A 17,336-nucleotide genomic window follows, 5' to 3' on the forward strand; every position below is an offset into this window, starting at 1 on the left:
CACCACTCCAAACTCACCTGGGGGGACTGTGTGCCCCGCCGCCTGACCATAGGGTCCAGGCTTCCTGCGAGCATGGGCTGACTGCCAGCTACCCAGAACCAGCTCACCCCCTGACCCTTGTGGACGACACATGTTCAGGCTGGAGGGAGATAGTGAGGGATGCATGTGTGTGCATAGATGTGAATGTATGTCTATTGTGTGTGTGATTCTGTATATATGCGTGTGTAGGAATGTATGTGTATATGTTTGAATGTGTATTGGTGTATGTATGTCTGTATTTATGCATTTGTGTGTATGTGTGTATACATATGTATGTGGATATGTGTATTAAGTTTTTGTGTGTGTCTGTGTATATGTGCGTGTGTCTATATACATATGCCATGTGTATGTCTTTGTGTGTATAGGCATACATGTTTGTGTGCATGTCTTTGTATGCCTGTGTGTATATGTGTATGTGTCTTTGTGTGTGTGTGTATGTATATGTATATGTGTCTGTGTGTCTGTGTGATTTGTGTGAATATGTGTATGCCTGTGTGTATGTTGGGGGCGTGTTGGGGGATTTCTTGGGGCTCTGGTCCCTATTAAGAGGATTCACACACTTGGGTCCCTCCGGCCATCTTCCCTTTGCCCTCTGCCATGGAGCTTTCAAGCCTAGCCCATTCTTTTGGCTGATCTGGGGATGGTTCCTCGGTGCCAGGACTCAAAGCTGGCTGTTTCCCCAGGGTCTCTGGAAGGAGGGGCTTGCTCCTGGTGTACCTGAGAGCTGGACTTGTGGGGACCCCAGCATCATCTGGGTGCCTCTGTGCAATCTCTGACTGGTGCAGTCCCTCCTCCCATGGAAACAAGAGGTCACCTGATCTGGTCTGGCCGGCACCTGCCAGGTGAAGGCAGTGTCCTCGGTTCCCACATGTATAGAGTTTCTGACCTGAGAGACCAAATCTTCAAAAGGACAATGCCAGACTGAGTATAAAAGCACAGGTGTGACCCACGGCCTGCAGCCTGGTGGCCAGTCCATCACCTATGGGAACCAGCCCAGGAAGCCAGTGCCTCTTGTCACAACTGACCCGAGACTGCCAGGACTCCCTCAGTTTTGAACCTGCTCTCAGCTTGGGACCCAAGAAAGCAAGCCCAGAGTGCCCTCACCAGCCACGTGGGATACCATACTTCTCACTCCCCCAGGTCCTGGCCCCCCTCCCCCTGGACCACTCCCCCACCTGCCTGCTCTCAAGCCCATCCAGATCAAGTGGCTGGCCAGTCCCTCCCCACCCGGAGCCTCTGCCTACTCAACAGGCCTCTCTATTCCCACCCACACTGATTCTTGACCCAGGCTCTCCCAAGCTTCTTGAACCACCCCACTGGGAGGCTGTGTGTCAAGCCCTGTCAGCAGTTCAGCCACCCGATGCTGGGACTGGAGGGCTCGAGGACTTCCCCACCATCGAGTTGGTCCCCCACCCCTGCCCAGAGTGCTGCCTGGGCCTCTTGAGTCCTGCCTGCTCCAGGTCACAGCCCCCAATACCCTCGTCCTGGCGGCACCTGGGCTTTTATCAACCCTGGGCCCCTCCCCACCTGTGTCCCGTCTCTGCTCTTTCCAGGGCCTGCACATGTCGCACTCTGCAGTGTCTGTGTAGGGAGGGTCAGACATAGTGCTGGGTGTCAGCATACCTGGGTGTGCAGCACGTGTCACACACATACACACACCCCTCGGGCATCAGGTGAGTGACCACTCCCTCCCCTTTCAGGTGAGATAGAGAAGCGAGACTCACAGCCCCTGCTGAATATCCTGGAGGTGGTGGGAGGCTGGCCAGTGGCCATGGACAAGTGGAACAAGAGCGTAGGTAAGGCAGGGCAGGTGGCCCTGGGCTTCTAGGCCCGAGCTGGGGAGTGTGCAGCAGCTGCTAGTGGGCTCTGGGTGACCAGTCCCTTCCAGCTCTACACAGCGGCATCCCTTCCAGAGCCCTAAGGAGAGACCCAGGGCTCCAGCTCTCAGGGCAGACTCTGCTTCCCACACTGTTGTTCCCTGTGGACAATGTGGGGAAGGGCGACCCCAAGCCCCACTCCAAGGCCCACTGGTGTGCTTGCTGCCACAAGCCAGGGTCTCCTACACCCCCGAGTTCTGGGATTCCCCATCAGACAAGGGGCTGGGCTAGACCCCAAGGCCGGTGGGTCTCCAGCATGAGGCGCTGACCCTCAGGCCCTCAGTGGGAGCTGGAACAGCAGCTGGCCGTGATGAACGCACAGTTCAACCGGCGGGTGCTCATCGACCTCTTCATCTGGAACGACGACCAGAACTCCAGCCGGCACATCATCTACGTACGAGCCAGGGGGCTGGGGAGGCGGGGCTCCACAGGGCCGGGTGGGCCTGGTGTGCTCCAGGGCCCCGCTCTCATCCACACCTGCAGTACAGGGGACCGGTGCCAACCATCTGGGTTTCTGGGACCCAGGTCCTGACCAGGAGTAAGCCCATGTGCTGAGCTGGTCTTCGGGACACTCTGTCCAGGCCTTTGGCACCAGCTCAGAAAGTCTGACCTCAGAGAGCTACCACTGGCCACAGCTAGAAGGCCACAGAGGACCCGTGTGGAATGTGCCCTCACTTTGGGGGGTGGGAGAGGGTGCCCAAGGCCCTGCAGGTGGGCCTCCCCTCAGCCCACCCAGAGTCCAGCCCAGGGCAGGAGTTGGGGCTGGTGCCTGCATGCACTCCATATGGAGCTCAGGTTCCTGCCAGGCACAGTCTGGGGGAGGGGCGAAGCTGGGGACCTAGCTCCGTGCCCAGGTTCCCACACTCTGTCTGCAGATAGACCAACCCACCCTGGGCATGCCATCCCGAGAGTACTACTTCAAGGAAGGCAACAACCAGAAGGTGAGTCAGGGACTGCCTGATGCTGGATCAGCCCCGTACCCCGGGCACTTTCCTACCTGCCCGCTCTGCTCCGGGTGCCCCCTGCATGTCACTTGAGGGCCCCCTGAGGCCCAGCTCCCTGTGTGTGTGCCCCACCCTTGTCCCACAGCTAGCCTTTGTGGGCACCTGCATTGCTCAATCCCAGTGCTGAGGGCTGGACATGCAGACGTGGACCCCTGCCTTTGTCACTGTTGCAGGGGTGCCCCTGGACCCCTGGAGCCAGGTTTGGCAATCAGCTCAGCCCTGCAGCCCCTAGGGGCACACCCTGCCCGCCCCCTTGCCAGGGCAGAACTAGAGTCCATGTGGCCAGCTCAGGGCCTATAGAGATCTGAATACAGCCACCAACTAGGCCCTAAGTCTGCTCCCTGAGCTGTCCTGCTTGTGCATGCAGAAGGAGAGAAATGGGGAACCAAATAGTGGCGAGGACAGGGCCAGTGAGGGGAAGAGGGGGAAGTTGGAGAGGAAAGACTGGGAGTGGGCTGGGAAGGCAGGAGGTGACATGATCCATGACCTGGAAGCAATATGGTGGACCTCCCGCAAGAGGCAGGCTGTGAGCTAGGCTGTGAAGGATGGGACCAGCCAAGAGAAAGGACAAGGGTGACCAAAAGCAGGACCTATGGAGGGGCCATGGAGTGGGAGATCAGACCAAGGATCCCAGCTCAGAGCAGCAGGGGCTGGAGCATGTGGATGGGCTCACACCTGGCAGCCAGGGAGCAGAGCCCACCACCACTAGCCTCTGGGCACTAGCCCAGCCTGACACCAAGCAACTGGGAGGAGGAGGCCTCTGTGGTTCCTGCCCACAAATGATGGGCCACAAAGAAGGTGGGTCCAAGATGGGCACACGTCCTCAGGACTGATTCCCAGTGCCCAGATGAGGCCAGCCTGGTGGGGCAGCCCCCCTGAGCCCTGGGCCTTTTCCAGCACCTACTGTGTGCCCCACACTTCACACGTGGTTGTGCGGTCCTCTGGATTAGGTCTCAGGCCCTGGTCACACACAGGAGGGATGGAGTGGGAAGCCCAGCCCTGAGTGCCTGGTGCAGGTCACACAGGCACCATCCACAGAGAGCTCGCAGCCACCCACCCAGGCTTGGTGGGGAGCGTGAGCCCCAGCGCTGAGGGCCCTGTTCTGGGAGGCACAAGCCGTCTGGAACGCCTGTCTGGGTGAGCACCTGAGGGCTGCTCTCTGTCATATGCCCACCACACCCCCACAGAGAGCACCGTGGGGGCCATGGAGGCCGAGGCCACCAGACTTTGTCCTGCATCCTTTGGCCCAGGTACGGGAAGCCTACCTGCAGTTCATGGTGTCGGTGGCCATGATGCTGCGGGCGGACTTGAACCTCCCCGAGAACAGCGGCCTGGTTCAGGAAGACATGGCCCAGGTGCTGGAGCTGGAGACGCAGCTGGCCAACGTGAGGCCGCGCCCCAGGTGGGCGGTGTGGGGAGGGGGTGCCACGCCGGCCCCCGTGACCGCCCGCCCTGCCGCAGGCCACGGTCCCCCAGGAGGAGCGCCACGACGTCACTGCCCTGTACCACAGGATGGACCTGGAGCAGCTCCAGAACAGCTTCGGTCTGAAGGTGAGCCCCGCCCCCGCCCACCTGCCTCTCCTCTTAGCCTCGATACACCTGCCAAGAGGGGCCGAGGGACCCCCCCACATACGCCCCCCAAGAAGGGCCATACACCCCCAGAGAGGGGCTGAGGGACCCCCCACATACAACCCCCAAGAAGGGCCATACACCCCCCTGAGAGGGGCCATGGGATGGGACCCCCCCACATACGCCCTCCAGGAAGGGCCATACACCCCCTCGAGAGGGGCCGTGGGACCCCTAGATACACCCAACACGGATACTTTCACACCAGGACAGTCTAAACCTCAAGACACCCCCCAAGAGGGGCCATGGGACCCCTAGATACACCCCCACCCCCGAGAGGGGCCGTGGGACCGGTCACTCAACAGGGACACCTTCACAGAGGAACAACAGACATCAGCTGGCTGTCTGCGGATGGTGGGGCTACCCTCCCATGAGGTGGCTGCTGCAACGTCCCCAGTTTTCTGAGCAGCAAACAGCCTGGTAGGGGTTGTAGACTCACCTGGCTGAGTTGGGCAGACCCCCACCTGGGGCTTTCTGTCCCCAGGCCCAGCTCAGGACCCCCACTGTGGCCAGACCCTCCAATCCTACCCTCCCCACTGGCCAAGCTTCATGCTCAGCGCCAGGGGCTGGGGAGAGGCAGCCCAGCCTAGGAAGAGAGAAGATCAGCTTTGGGCCCTTCCCCACCCGCAACTCACCCACAGCCTGCTCTGGCCACCCTGAGCAGTCAGAGGGGCCTCCCTCAGCAGGGAGGAGGGACAGGAAGGCCGTTCTAGCCATTGCCAACTAAAGGTGGCAACTGAGGCCCAAGTCAGAGGGAGGAGGGTGCATGCAGCCGGGGACAGAACCAAGTCAACAGGAGGAAGGCAGAGGCAGAAAGCTCCTTCCTCTGACCAGAAAACCTGAGTGTCTGGAGCCACAGAACATGCGGAGACTCAGGGACCAAGAGAGGAGGACTTGGGGAACAAGACAGGACTCAGGAGAGGCCCCACCCAGGGCTCTGAACCTGGTGCTCTGGAAGGCCCCATGGCGCCCAATCCTACTCTTCCTTCCCGGCACTCAGCCATGGCCCGCTGTGACACCCCTCACCCACAAACCACTCCCCAGCGGGCACTTTCAGGGCCAGCCCTGCTCTGGCACTAGCTCCATCCATGAACGAAGAAGGCAGCCCCTGCCTGGAGCTCAGGTCAGGAAAAAGAGAGGTGGCCTGCAGAGTATGTCAGAGGGCCAGCAAGGTGGGGACAGAGGTACAGTGTGTGCTAAGGTCCTGAGGCCAGGGCTGCGGGATGTCTGGGGGCAAGTGGAGGCCAAGGGGGAAGGGTGGACCGTGTCAGGCCTCTGGGGCCATTCTGAAGGCTTTGGCTGTGATGGGACAGGACTTGGCTCACAGAGAAGAGGAGGTCAGGAGGCTCACGCACAACTGGGACCAGAGGCAGCGGAAGTGCCAAGAGACCTGGCTTGTGGGTTAATTTGGGAGGGAGATGGGGCAGACTTACAAATGCACTCAACAGGGGAAGTGAGAGGAACAGAACTCAAGATGGCCAGAAGTTACCCAGGAGATGGCCGCAGAAGAGCAGGGGGCATGTCCAGGAACACAGAGCTCAGAATGTCTGGATGATAATGGGTTTATAAAGTTTAGAACTGCCACGTGTGAGCACATCCACACAGCCCCCATCCTGCTCTTCCCCTGAAGCAGCACCGCCCTCCTCCCACCACACACTCGCACCGGCTGCCTTGTTCCACATTCCCTGGGCGAGCCAACATCTCACCTCACCGGGGCAGCAGCGACCTCCCACTCATCCTGATTGCTGTACGATCAACCCTGAGAACACACAACAGTTTGTGCATCTTTTCTACTCTTGCTGCACCTCTGGGTCAGTTCCAGTTCTGGACTTTTCTGAGCGATGTTGCTGCACTCATTCTCTTGCACGTCCTTTAGCACACACACGCAAGCATCTCTGTCAGGCAACCACCCAGGGGTGCAGTGGCCGGGTTGTAGGACACAGGTCATTCCAAAGCCATCATACCCATTTACACTCCCCAACAGGAGTGAAACGCTCCCTCTGGTGCTTGGGTGTGTGCATTCCTTCCGTCTTAGCCCGTCCAGGGATGTGCTGTGGAATTCTGTCTGAGTTGGATTTGATGTTCCCTGAACTACTCCACACCGTCTGGCCAGCGATGACCCTCTTTTCCTAAGTGTCTGTTCAAGTCTCTTCCCACCTCTGCCTTCTTCTTGCCGGTTTTTAGTTCTTTATAGACACTGGATGTGATCTCCGGGTCAGTTTCTGTGTATCGAATGTCCTCTCCAACAGGCAGCCTGATATGTCACTCTTATACTGGTTCTTTTTTATTAAGGAGGTTTAAAACAGTCCAGTTTATCAATTTATCAAAGTTGGATGGATACTGTCTCTGTCTAGCGTTCTTTGCATTCTGCTTAAGAAATCTTTGCCTATCCAGGTCATCTAGGTCAAAGTCTACCTTGAGGTGATTTTACTTATTTATTTCTCTTTGGTTATCCTGGGCCTTTGCTGCTTCGAGCAGGCTTTCTCCAGTTGCAGGGAGTGGGGGCTGCTCTTCACTGCAGTGCTCGGGCTTCTCGCTGCAGTGGCTTCCTTGCTGCGAAGCCCAGGCTCTAGGCTCGCCGGCTTCAGTAGGTGCAGCACATGAGTTTAGCAGTTGCGGTGCATGGGCTTAGTTGCTCCACAGTGTGTGACATCTCCCCAGACCAGGGATCGAACCCATGTCCCCTGCACTGGCAGGATTCTTATCCACTGCACCACCAAGGAAGTCCTGATTTTTATGTAGAGTGAGAAGGAATTGTTGCATTTCCTCCCTGTGGCCATCCGGATGATCTAGCACCATTTACTGAAAAGACCCCCCTCATCAGCCCCTGCGCTGTGTGCCGCCCTTGTTAAAGCCTGAGTGTCTTTGTGTGCCTCTGCGTGCGTGTCTGTGTCTGTGTGTTCGCACCTGCGTGTGTTATCTCTGAACTGCCTTCGGTTCCACTGGTCTCTGTTTATTCACAGCACCCACTGCCTTTGTTGCTACAGCTTCATGATAAGTTCTGATGTCTACCAACTCTGTTCTTCAAGATCAAATTGATTATTCTTGAACTTTTACATGTCTTACAAGATTCGGAGTCAACTAGCCAATTACACACACACACACACACACACACACACACACACAAAGTTGCTAAGATTTTGATAGGGATTGCTTCAAATCTAAGTGTCAATTTGGAGGAAGATCAACATCTTTACAAAGTTCAATCTTCTGATCCATGAACCTTCCATATACATTTACTTCTATATATTATGTTTTCTCTTGTTTCAGTAAGTTTTATAGTTTTCTATGTCAAGGCCTTACATATCTTTCAATAGATTTATTCCTAGGTTTTCTAAATATCATTGCCAATGGTATAATTCTGTAATATGTCTTGCATGTTCCTGGTATATATTAATAAAAATACTTAGTATATAGCAATTTTACTCAAAGCATGTAGTAGTTCCATTAGTTTATCCTTTCATATTTTATATACACAGAATCATATCCTTTATGAAAAATGTGTTTTTTCCTTTTCAATCCTTACTGATTTTATTTTTTTTCTTATCTTATTGAACTGGCTACGACTCCTAGCATAATGCTAAAATCATGACAGTAGATACCTTGTTTCCTTCCTGATCTCAGAAGGAAAGCTTGCAACGTTTTGCAAGCTTTCACTTAATTTTGTTTGCTGTAGAGTGGGGTTTTATTTGTTGTCACTGTTCCTGTTGTATTTGTTGTTCAGTCACTCAGTCATGTCCAACTCTTTGCAACACCATGGACTGTAGCATGCCAGACTTCCTGTCCTTCGCCGTCTTCCGGAGCTTGCTCAAACTCATGTCCATTGAGTCAGTGATGCCATCCAACCATCTCATCATCTGTCGTCCCCTTCTTCTCCTGCCTTTAACCTTTCCCAGGATCAGGGTCTTTTCTAATGAGTTAGTTCTTTGCATTAGATGGCCAAAGTATTGGAGCTTCAGTTTCAGCATCAAAGCATTGACTGCTTTGAGCTCCTTGCAGTCCAAGGGACTCTCAAGAGTCTTCTCCAACACCATGGTTCAAAAGAATTAATTCTTTGGTACTCAGCATTCTTTAGCCTGTTGTATAGATCATTTCATTAGATTATGGAACTTATCTCCTATTCCTAATTTGCTCAAAGTCTTTATCATGAATAGACAGTCCATTTTTAAACAACTTTTCTGCCTCTACTGAAATTACCATGTGATCTTTCTTCTGTATTCAGTTATCATATAGAATAACACTAATTTGATTTTCAAATGTTACACCACACTTGTATTCCTGGAGTAAATCTAATTTGGCTGTGTTGCATTATCATTTTATATCGGTATGGATGAATTCTAATTGCATTTTTAAGTTTTTTTTTTTTTGATGTTTTGATGTAAACCATTTTTAAAAGTCTTTATTGAACACGCTACAATATTGCTTCTGTTATATGCTTTGGTTCCTTGGCTGGGAAGCATGTGGGTTCTTAGCTCCCCAACCAGGGTTTGAATCCACACCCCCTGCTTCCGAAGGCAAAGTTTCAACCACTGGACTGCCTGGCAGGTCCTTAGCCTATTGTTTTCTTTTCTTATAATATCCTTATTTGATATTAAGATTATTCTTCATCTCATAAATCAAGTTGAAACAGGTTTTTTCTTTCTCCCTTCTCTGAAAAGTTTGAGTAACATTGACAATATGTCTTCCTTAAATGTCAGTATCCACAGGAAAAGCCAGATAAGTCTGGAAAATTCTATGTGAAAATATTTTAATTAAATATCCAGTTTACTACCTTTGTATGTCTTTGGGCTTCCCAGGTGGCTCAATGGTAAAGAATCCATCTGCCAATGTAGGAGATGCCAGAGACATGGGTTCAATCCCTGGGTTGGGAATATCCCCTGGAATAGGAAATGGCAACCCACTCCAGTATTCTTGCCTGGAAAATTTCATCGACAGAGGAGCCTGGCAGGCTATAGTCCATGGGCTCCTAAGAGTCGGGCACAACTGAGCCATGCACACATCCAGATTATTACACATAAAACTTTTTTTCTATTTCTTCTTTTGTCTTTGCTAAGTGCGCTTTTCCAGGAATTCTTCCATTGTACTTGAGTTTTCAAATATATGGCATAACCTCTTCTCACCATTTTTAGGCTTGCAATAATGTCATCCACCTTTTTCTGATTCTGATTACCTGCACCTTCTCCCTGAAAAAGTGAACATGTTAGCCAGTCGTGTCTGACTCTTTGCAACCCCAAAGACTGTAGCTCCTCTGTCCATGGAATTCTCCAGGCAAGAATACTGGAGTGGATTGCCATTCCCTTCTTCAGGGAATCTTCTTGACTCAGGGATCAAACCCAGGTCTCCCTCATTGCAGGCAGATTCTTTACCATCTGAGCCACCAGGAAACCTACCTTCTCCACCAGAATACTCTCTGGTAGGGGTGGGTTTCTTGCATGCCTAAGAACTGTGTCTACCTTTCCACCTCTCCTTCTTTCTCCCCATCCCTCTGTCCCCAGGGATTTAACTGGACTCTCTTCATACAATCCGTGCTATCCTCTGTCAAAATTGATCTGCTGCCTAATGAAGAAGTGGTGGTCTATGGCATCCCCTACCTCCAGAATCTTGAAGGCATCATCGATGTCTACTCACCCAGGTAGGGCCAAGGAAGGCCCCAAGAGGCCTCGGCATCTTTCCCCCACTCTCTCCTCCTCCCTAACAGCTCCTCCTCTCAGGAAAGGACCCAATAAAGCATCACTCTGAGGCATGAGGGACATGATGGGGGTAAATGTTCGTGGCCAGTGGAACTTTATATTAGAGATGCAAACCCCTCCTTGAGGCATCCAGGGGCAGGCACTTAGCAAAGCGCACTTAGCAAAGACAAAAGAAGAAATAGAAAATGGGGGTCATCTTGGATGTTTCCTCCACGACCCTGAACTCCCTGCTTGGTGTGGAGCCTGCTGTCCAAGGGCCGGAAACCTCATCCTCTCCCTGGGCAAGCACCACCCACCTGTTCCATCCACTTCCCTGTGCCTCCTATCCTAGGACCATGCAGAACTACCTGATTTGGCGCCTGGTGCTGGACCGCATCAGCAGCCTGAGCCAGCGGTTTAAGGAAGCGCGTGCAAGCTACCGCAAGGTGAGTGACACCCCACCTCTGTGGCTCTCCCCATATGCCAAACCTGGCCTGCCACTTGTCCCTTTATGACACTGACCACGTGCCATGGGCCAAGCACCAAAGTCCACCCTGGGGTCAGAGCCACGATTGAGGCTAATGAGACACTGGTCCTCTTGGGCCAGCTGAACAAACCTTGATCTGCCCTTTAAAACCAGCCAGTAAGATGCAAAGGGAGGGGATGAGGGCAGGGAGGGCCTCTCCTTTAGACAGTAGAGACCTTCAGGCAAGATGACCCAGGCATGAAAAGACTGCAGCCAGATTCCCCAGGAGCAGAAACAGCCAGTGCAGAGGTCTTGGGGCAGCAATCCCAGGGTCACATGGGGGAAGCAGGGAGATGAGGTGGGGGACCGGCAATTGTGGGCCAGAGCAGCTCTCAGGTTCCACAGGCACTGAGAGCCCCGGGGGTGTTAAGAGTGGTAGCCAGGTTGGGGCAGTCAAGCTGGAGACACTAGCAGCCAAGCTGGGGAAGAGAGTGGAGCCTGAAGCTCAGTGGAGAGAGGCTGAGTCAGAGTGCTTTGGGGTCAAGAGACCCCACAACCCTGAACTGTGGGGCCAGATGCGGGGCCAGAGCTCCAGGCTGGCCGGAACTCGGGGCCGGAAATCTGATGGGGGAAACGTTTCCATCTTGTGCTCTGTGTCCCCAAAGACAGCAAACATTCTCACCGCCACTTTGGAGATTGGAAAAGTATAGTCAGGCAGTTCCCTGGTGGCTTAGACGGTAAAGAATTTGCCCACAATGTGGGATACCCAGGTTGAGTCCCTGGGTCAGGAAGATTCCCCTGGAGAAGGAAATGGCAACCCACTCCAGTATTCTTGCCAAGAGAATCCCATGGACAGAGGAGCTTGGTGGGCTGTGCCGTGTCCCCAAGGACCACAGGCATTCTCATCGTCACTATGGAGATGGGAAAACGGAGCCCCAGGCAGCTGGCAGCTCACGGTTGAGCTAGACAAGGCCTCCAAGGTCAATGCCACCCTGTGCTTTGGGTGGGGCTGGACTCCTGGAGAGCAAATAATCAGGCCAGGGACAGGGGACAAGGAGGGCCCCCGGCCTCCATGGGCCAGCCTGTGCCGGGAGCCCCACCCTCCAAACCACACACTGTCTTCCCACCCCTGGGGGTCAGGGTTCAAAGGGAGTGTCTGAGTTCCCCCATGTACCCCACTGGTCCCTGGGCACCCTGGGGCCGAGGCCAGAGAAGTAGGTTTTGGTAAACGTGATGACGACATGAACCATGCCAGGCACTCTATGGCACGACGGTGGAGGAGGTTCGCTGGCGGGAGTGCGTCAGCTATGTCAACAGCAACATGGAGAGCGCCGTGGGCTCGCTCTATGTCAAGGAGGCCTTCTCTGGTGACAGCAAGGACGTGGTGGGTGCTCCACGACCTGCCCTGGGCCCAGTGCAGCCTCCCTGCAGGGACCTCCTGGCCCCTGGTCAGGGGGTCCTGCTTGTCCAGCAGCGCCTGTGCATACTGGGGAGCACGTGTTTGCCCCAGTGCCCTGTCACACATGGGGATTCGGGGAAGTTGTGCCCCCCATAGGACCCCTGCTGGCCTGCCTGGGAGGGGGGAGAAGTTGTACAAGGCATGAGTCCAGGGCCCGGCAAGCCCCTGCCCAGGAGGTTGGAAGGTCCACCCTGGACAAAGCGCCCAGGGGGTTGGATCCCACCCCAAATCCCCTCCACATTCAGAGGTACCAGCCCCCTGCAGAGACCCAGTGCTGGCCCCCCTAGACACCAGGGCCATGCACTCCTGCAGGTCAAAGAGCTCATTGACAAGGTGCGGGCAGTGTTCGTGGACACTCTGGATGAGCTGAGCTGGATGGATGAGTCATCCAAGAAGAAGGCCCAGGAGAAGGTGGGAAGGAGGCCAGGGAGGGCGGCCCCAGTGTGAGGGCCATGGAGTGACCATTACCACACCCACTTCAGAGAGAGGGCAATGAGCAGGGGGTGGGGCTCGCTCAGGAAGGGGCTTTGGACAGAGATGAGGCACCCCCAGCAAGGGGGGAGTGGGACGGCCACAGCTGCAAGGAGCAGGGGTCCCTGTGGGCCCGTGTGACAGAGGGCAGCGTGGCAACTCGGCCCTATCCCCACCCCAGACCCTGGCTGGCAGCTGGATGAAGGTCAGTGGTGAAGGTCGGTCTCCAGTCAAGCCCTTTCAACGTTCTGTCCCCATTAGCCTCCCCCCAGCCTGCAAGGAAAGCCAAGTCCCTTAGTCCCTAACCCAAATGGTAGGGACAGAACCAGGATGCCCATGGCAGGGTGGGCATGGATTGGCCCCCTCTCCTCCCCAGGCCATGAACATCCGGGAGCAGATTGGGTACCCTGACTACATCCTGGAGGAGGGGAACAAACATCTGGATGAGGAGTATTCCAACGTGCGTGTTCCAGTGGGGCCCCCCAGTCCACCCCCAGTCCAGGGGCCCTTGAGAGCCCCACCTGTCCCCTCGCCCCAGCCCAACCTGCCCCTGAACCAGCCCAGGGGACCTTCGTTCCTCAACTACCAGGGGTGGACCCCTCCTAACTTAGTCATCTGGCCATGTGCCAGGGCTCCAGCATCACCTTCCGTTACCAGTGAGGAAACTGAGGCCAGGAGGGTCTCGGATCTTGCCCAGTAAACACACAGAGAGCCAAGGTTGGCCCTTAGTCCACCTGCACTCAGAGCCTGTGAGCCACGGGCAGGACTGCCTGGCGAGTCCTGAGGCCAGTCTGCAGCCGTCCTTGACCTCCCTTCCCCGCCAGCCTCTCAAGGACCCTGCACACATGTCCAGAAATGATCACCTCTCTCCTATAGCTGAACTTCTCAGAGCACCTGTACTTTGAGAACGGACTGCAGAATCTGAAGGCTGGCGCCCAGCGGAGCCTCAAGAAGCTTAGGGAGAAGGTGGACCAGAACCTGTGAGTGGGGATGGTGTGTGGTGGGGGATGGGCCAGATGCCAGGCCAGCTGGGGAGGGCAGTGGTCTGACTCCGAGCCCCTTGTGCCTGCCCTCTGTTTGTGGGGCTCCAGGAAGAAACCAGGTGTTCAGACTGGCCCAGACCCAGCCCTGGCCATTGGCAGTGCTGGACCCGTGACGTGACCACTGTGCATACGTCAGAGTGGGCTTTGGTCAGCCAAGTAGAGGGGCCTGGAGTTAAGGCCCAGAACTGGGCTCTGAACGATGCACCTGTCTTCCACAGCTGGATCATCGGGGCTGCCGTGGTGAATGCCTTCTACTCTCCAAACCGAAACCAGATTGGTACGTTCCCTCTCCACCCTGCTCCTCTAGTCCTGCCCTCCCGCCTTCTGAGCCTTGGTTTTCTCCTCTGTAAAATGAGGGGGTCATAACCTCTACCTCCCCAGCCATGGAGTTAAATGGCAGGACCCCTCTATGTGCCCGCCCAGAGCCCAGCACACAGGTGTGCTCACCTAAAGCTTACTCTATCTCCCCCACCCCCCACCCCCCACAGTGTTCCCCGCTGGGATCCTGCAGCCCCCTTTTTTCAGCAAGGAGCAGCCTCAAGCCTTGAACTTCGGGGGCATCGGGATGGTCATCGGGCACGAGATCACCCACGGCTTTGACGACAATGGTGGGGGGCTGCCCGGGGCGCCGAGCCGCACCTCCAGTCACACACTCATTCCTCCCACCACTGCCTGGGGGACCCCCCACAACCTGCTTCCAGGGGCCTCAAGCTGCTACCCAGGGAGGCTGGCCTTCCCCTAGGGCTGGCCCACCCAGACCTTCTGAGGGCAGCCCCGGACCCCCAGAGTGCATGCATTCCCTCCCTGGGGTTTGGAAAGTTTGGACATCATAGCAAGGGTCACTAGTCACTAGTCTCCTGAGAGAGACCCCAGGCCCTGACCTTGGGGGTGGCATGGACGCCACAGAAGCCTTCTGTCCCCCAGGGCCTGAGCAGCCCCCACCTGGGGCCCATTCTCTGCTCATGTGGCTCCAGACTTGGGGATTTCAGGAGGGCGTGGGGGTGAGGCTGGCGCTGGGCAGGCTGGGGATCATGGGTAGCCTACCCCTCCCCTAACCTCCCCGTTCAGGCCGGAACTTCGACAAGAACGGGAACATGCTGGACTGGTGGAGCAACTTCTCTGCCCAGCACTTCAGGGAGCAGTCAGAGTGCATGGTCTACCAGTATGGCAACTATTCCTGGGACCTGGCTGATGACCAGAACGTGAGCGGCCACACCTGGACCATGCCACAGCCCTGGCCTGGGGGAGGGCGGAGGAGGGCAGCCCAGGTGCTCCGCCCTATCCTGTCTCCTGCCTGTAGGTGAATGGCTTCAGCACACTCGGGGAAAACATTGCCGACAATGGAGGGGTGCGGCAGGCATACAAGGTGGGTCCAAGTAGGGCCCCCCGGAGGAAGTGGAAGGGAGTGGTCAGGCCCAGGCAGGTACAGGCCCCTCAGTGTGGCAGGGACTGTCCCCTGCCCAAGCCCAGGTGTATCCTGGGGCCCTTCTTCATCTGACGGGGAGGCAGCAGAGCCCTGGGGGAGCCTGCTGGCCACAGGTGGGCAAGTACCATAACCACTTGGCCCTCACTTCACTCCACTCTTAGCTGAGGCCTCTGCACTCTGGGGAGACCACTGTCCATTGCCAAATAAGACAGTGACAGTCACTGCACAGCTTCCAGCCTCAGTGACACCCCTGCACTGACAGCCTTGGGCACTGGGTGTCAGGAGCTCATTTGTGGGGCAGGTTGCCTGGGCAGTGAGCCCCCACAGAGCCCAGCCAGGCTCTGTGCTCAGATGGTCCCTGGGGTGCTCAGAAGCTCCACGCTGCAGAGGCAGGACCCCCACAAGGGGAGGCCTGAGAGCCAGACCTCCATCCTGCCCCAAGCCAAGGAGCAGGAGTCCTGACCAGGCTGGTGCTGCCCCCGGGAGGGCAGGCCCTGGCCCAGCACCCGTTTGGTGCCTGCAGGCTTACCTGAAGTGGGTGGCAGAAGGTGGCAAGGACCAGCAGCTGCCAGGCCTGGAACTGACCTACCAGCAACTGTTCTTCATCAACTATGCACAGGTGGGAGTCAGTTCCCCACCCACACCCTCCCCACTTGCCCCCACACCCACCACTGGGAACTGGCTCCCACTTCCTATCCTTGGTGAGCCCTCACTACAGGGTGCCTCCAGGGACACTGTGGGCTGGCAAGCTGGGCAGAACCGGAACTAATGGGCCAAGAGGGCTTCCTGGAGGGAAAGGATGTCAGGGGAGCTGGAGCTGGGGAAGATTCAGATGTAGCTGTTGAGGGAAGGGGCAACCGGCTGCCTTCTCTCTCCCCACCCAAGGAGTAGGGGGTCCTGGCGTAACTCCTCTGTGCCTAGAGGAAGGAGACCACACTCCAGCACTGCCACAGCCCTAGGGGAGCCCCACCTCCCCGGGCCCTTGTTGGGACATGGCGGGGGTGGGGGGGGGCATTCCCTCTGGTCCTCCTTACCCCTGCATCCCACCCCCGCCCCTTCCCCAGTTCCGCAGCCACGCCCCTCATGCGCCCACAGGTGTGGTGCGGATCCTACCGGCCAGAGTTCGCCATCCAGTCCATCAAGACTGACGTCCACAGTCCCCTGAAGTACAGGCAAGTGACCCTGGCGTCCCCGTGCCCCACACCCAGGCCGGCGCTGTCTCAGGCCCCTCCGTCCACCCGCAGGGTGCTGGGCTCGCTGCAGAACCTGGGCGCCTTCGCAGACGCGTTCCACTGCGCGAATGGCTCCCCCATGCACCCAAAGGTGCGATGCCGCGTCTGGTAGCCAAGGCCGAGCCGCGCTGCGCGGCCCACGCCCACCCGCCGCCCCGAGGCATCCCATCCGCGCGGAGACAGTGCTGCCGGCGGGGACCCCACAGCCAGCAGCCGACCCACCCGCGCCGCACCAGGCCTCCGCACCGGGCCTAGACCGCAGCTGGCGCTTCAGACAACCGGAGGTGAGCGCCCGCCCGCGAGGGTCTACGCCGCCCACCGCAGCCCTGTAGACGCGGTTATCCGTCTTCTGCCCGCTCTCCAAAGCGTGTCCTCCTCAGATGTCCACGAGCTTCAGACTTTAGCTAAGTAAACGCTTTAAAGAAGCTGCTGCCTTGTCTGTGTAGCAGGGCCCAGGGCGAGCGGTCTGGGTGACAGTACCCGAGAAAGTGCCCCCTCTCCCGCTGCACCTGCCACTGAGAGCTGGAGGCCAAGTGGGACATGGCAGGGCGCTCCTGACAGACCCCAGGGTCCTTGTGCTGGATGCACAGCAGTGACCACGATGCCCCCAAATGCCCACCCATGCAGATGGTTCAAACAAGGTGGGGGGGGGGGCTCCTGACTCAGGGAGGAACTAAGGTGGGGGATGGGCAGAGGGGATGCAAGTTGCACCCCACTATCTGGATGTGGGGTTTTGTGTAACTGGAAGCTGGTGAGGGGTTAAAGCTTGTCACGTGTCCTGAGTTTTAAATGAGCACACAGAGGCTGAGTGAGGGGGTTGGGTGACAGGGAGAACAGCTAGAAGGCCCCTGTGGTTGTTCAGACCCAGACCAGGGGACACGGCGGGGCTGCTGAGAAACTCATCTGGACTCAGATGAGAGGCCCTGAAGGCGGGCAGGACAGGAGTTCCGCTCTGTACCTGTCAACTTTGAGGCTGGTCACCCCCATGTGATGGAGCCTCAGGGAGCTAGACCTTGTCTAGGCA

At 56.6% G+C, this 17,336-nt stretch overlaps 1 protein-coding gene across 1 annotated transcript in view; it reads left to right on the top strand.

Moving 5' to 3' along the window:
* The window catches only part of MMEL1 (membrane metalloendopeptidase like 1), a 34,770-nt gene extending 18,346 nt beyond the window's left edge, over positions 1 to 16,424 (top strand). The window contains exons 6-23 of the mRNA XM_055583617.1: positions 1,740 to 1,835; positions 2,192 to 2,310; positions 2,792 to 2,857; positions 4,171 to 4,305; positions 4,382 to 4,471; positions 10,042 to 10,178; positions 10,568 to 10,661; positions 11,937 to 12,065; positions 12,453 to 12,551; positions 12,988 to 13,071; positions 13,488 to 13,591; positions 13,873 to 13,931; positions 14,143 to 14,262; positions 14,723 to 14,856; positions 14,955 to 15,020; positions 15,604 to 15,699; positions 16,176 to 16,252; positions 16,325 to 16,424. Coding sequence (XP_055439592.1) covers positions 1,740 to 1,835; positions 2,192 to 2,310; positions 2,792 to 2,857; positions 4,171 to 4,305; positions 4,382 to 4,471; positions 10,042 to 10,178; positions 10,568 to 10,661; positions 11,937 to 12,065; positions 12,453 to 12,551; positions 12,988 to 13,071; positions 13,488 to 13,591; positions 13,873 to 13,931; positions 14,143 to 14,262; positions 14,723 to 14,856; positions 14,955 to 15,020; positions 15,604 to 15,699; positions 16,176 to 16,252; positions 16,325 to 16,424 — 1,805 coding nt within the window. The remainder of the gene's footprint in view (positions 1 to 1,739; positions 1,836 to 2,191; positions 2,311 to 2,791; positions 2,858 to 4,170; positions 4,306 to 4,381; positions 4,472 to 10,041; positions 10,179 to 10,567; positions 10,662 to 11,936; positions 12,066 to 12,452; positions 12,552 to 12,987; positions 13,072 to 13,487; positions 13,592 to 13,872; positions 13,932 to 14,142; positions 14,263 to 14,722; positions 14,857 to 14,954; positions 15,021 to 15,603; positions 15,700 to 16,175; positions 16,253 to 16,324) is intronic.
* The last annotated feature ends 912 nt before the right edge of the window (positions 16,425 to 17,336 follow it).

The sequence above is a fragment of the Bubalus kerabau genome, chromosome 5, assembly GCF_029407905.1.
Source record: "Bubalus kerabau isolate K-KA32 ecotype Philippines breed swamp buffalo chromosome 5, PCC_UOA_SB_1v2, whole genome shotgun sequence".
Taxonomy (NCBI): domain Eukaryota; kingdom Metazoa; phylum Chordata; class Mammalia; order Artiodactyla; family Bovidae; genus Bubalus; species Bubalus kerabau.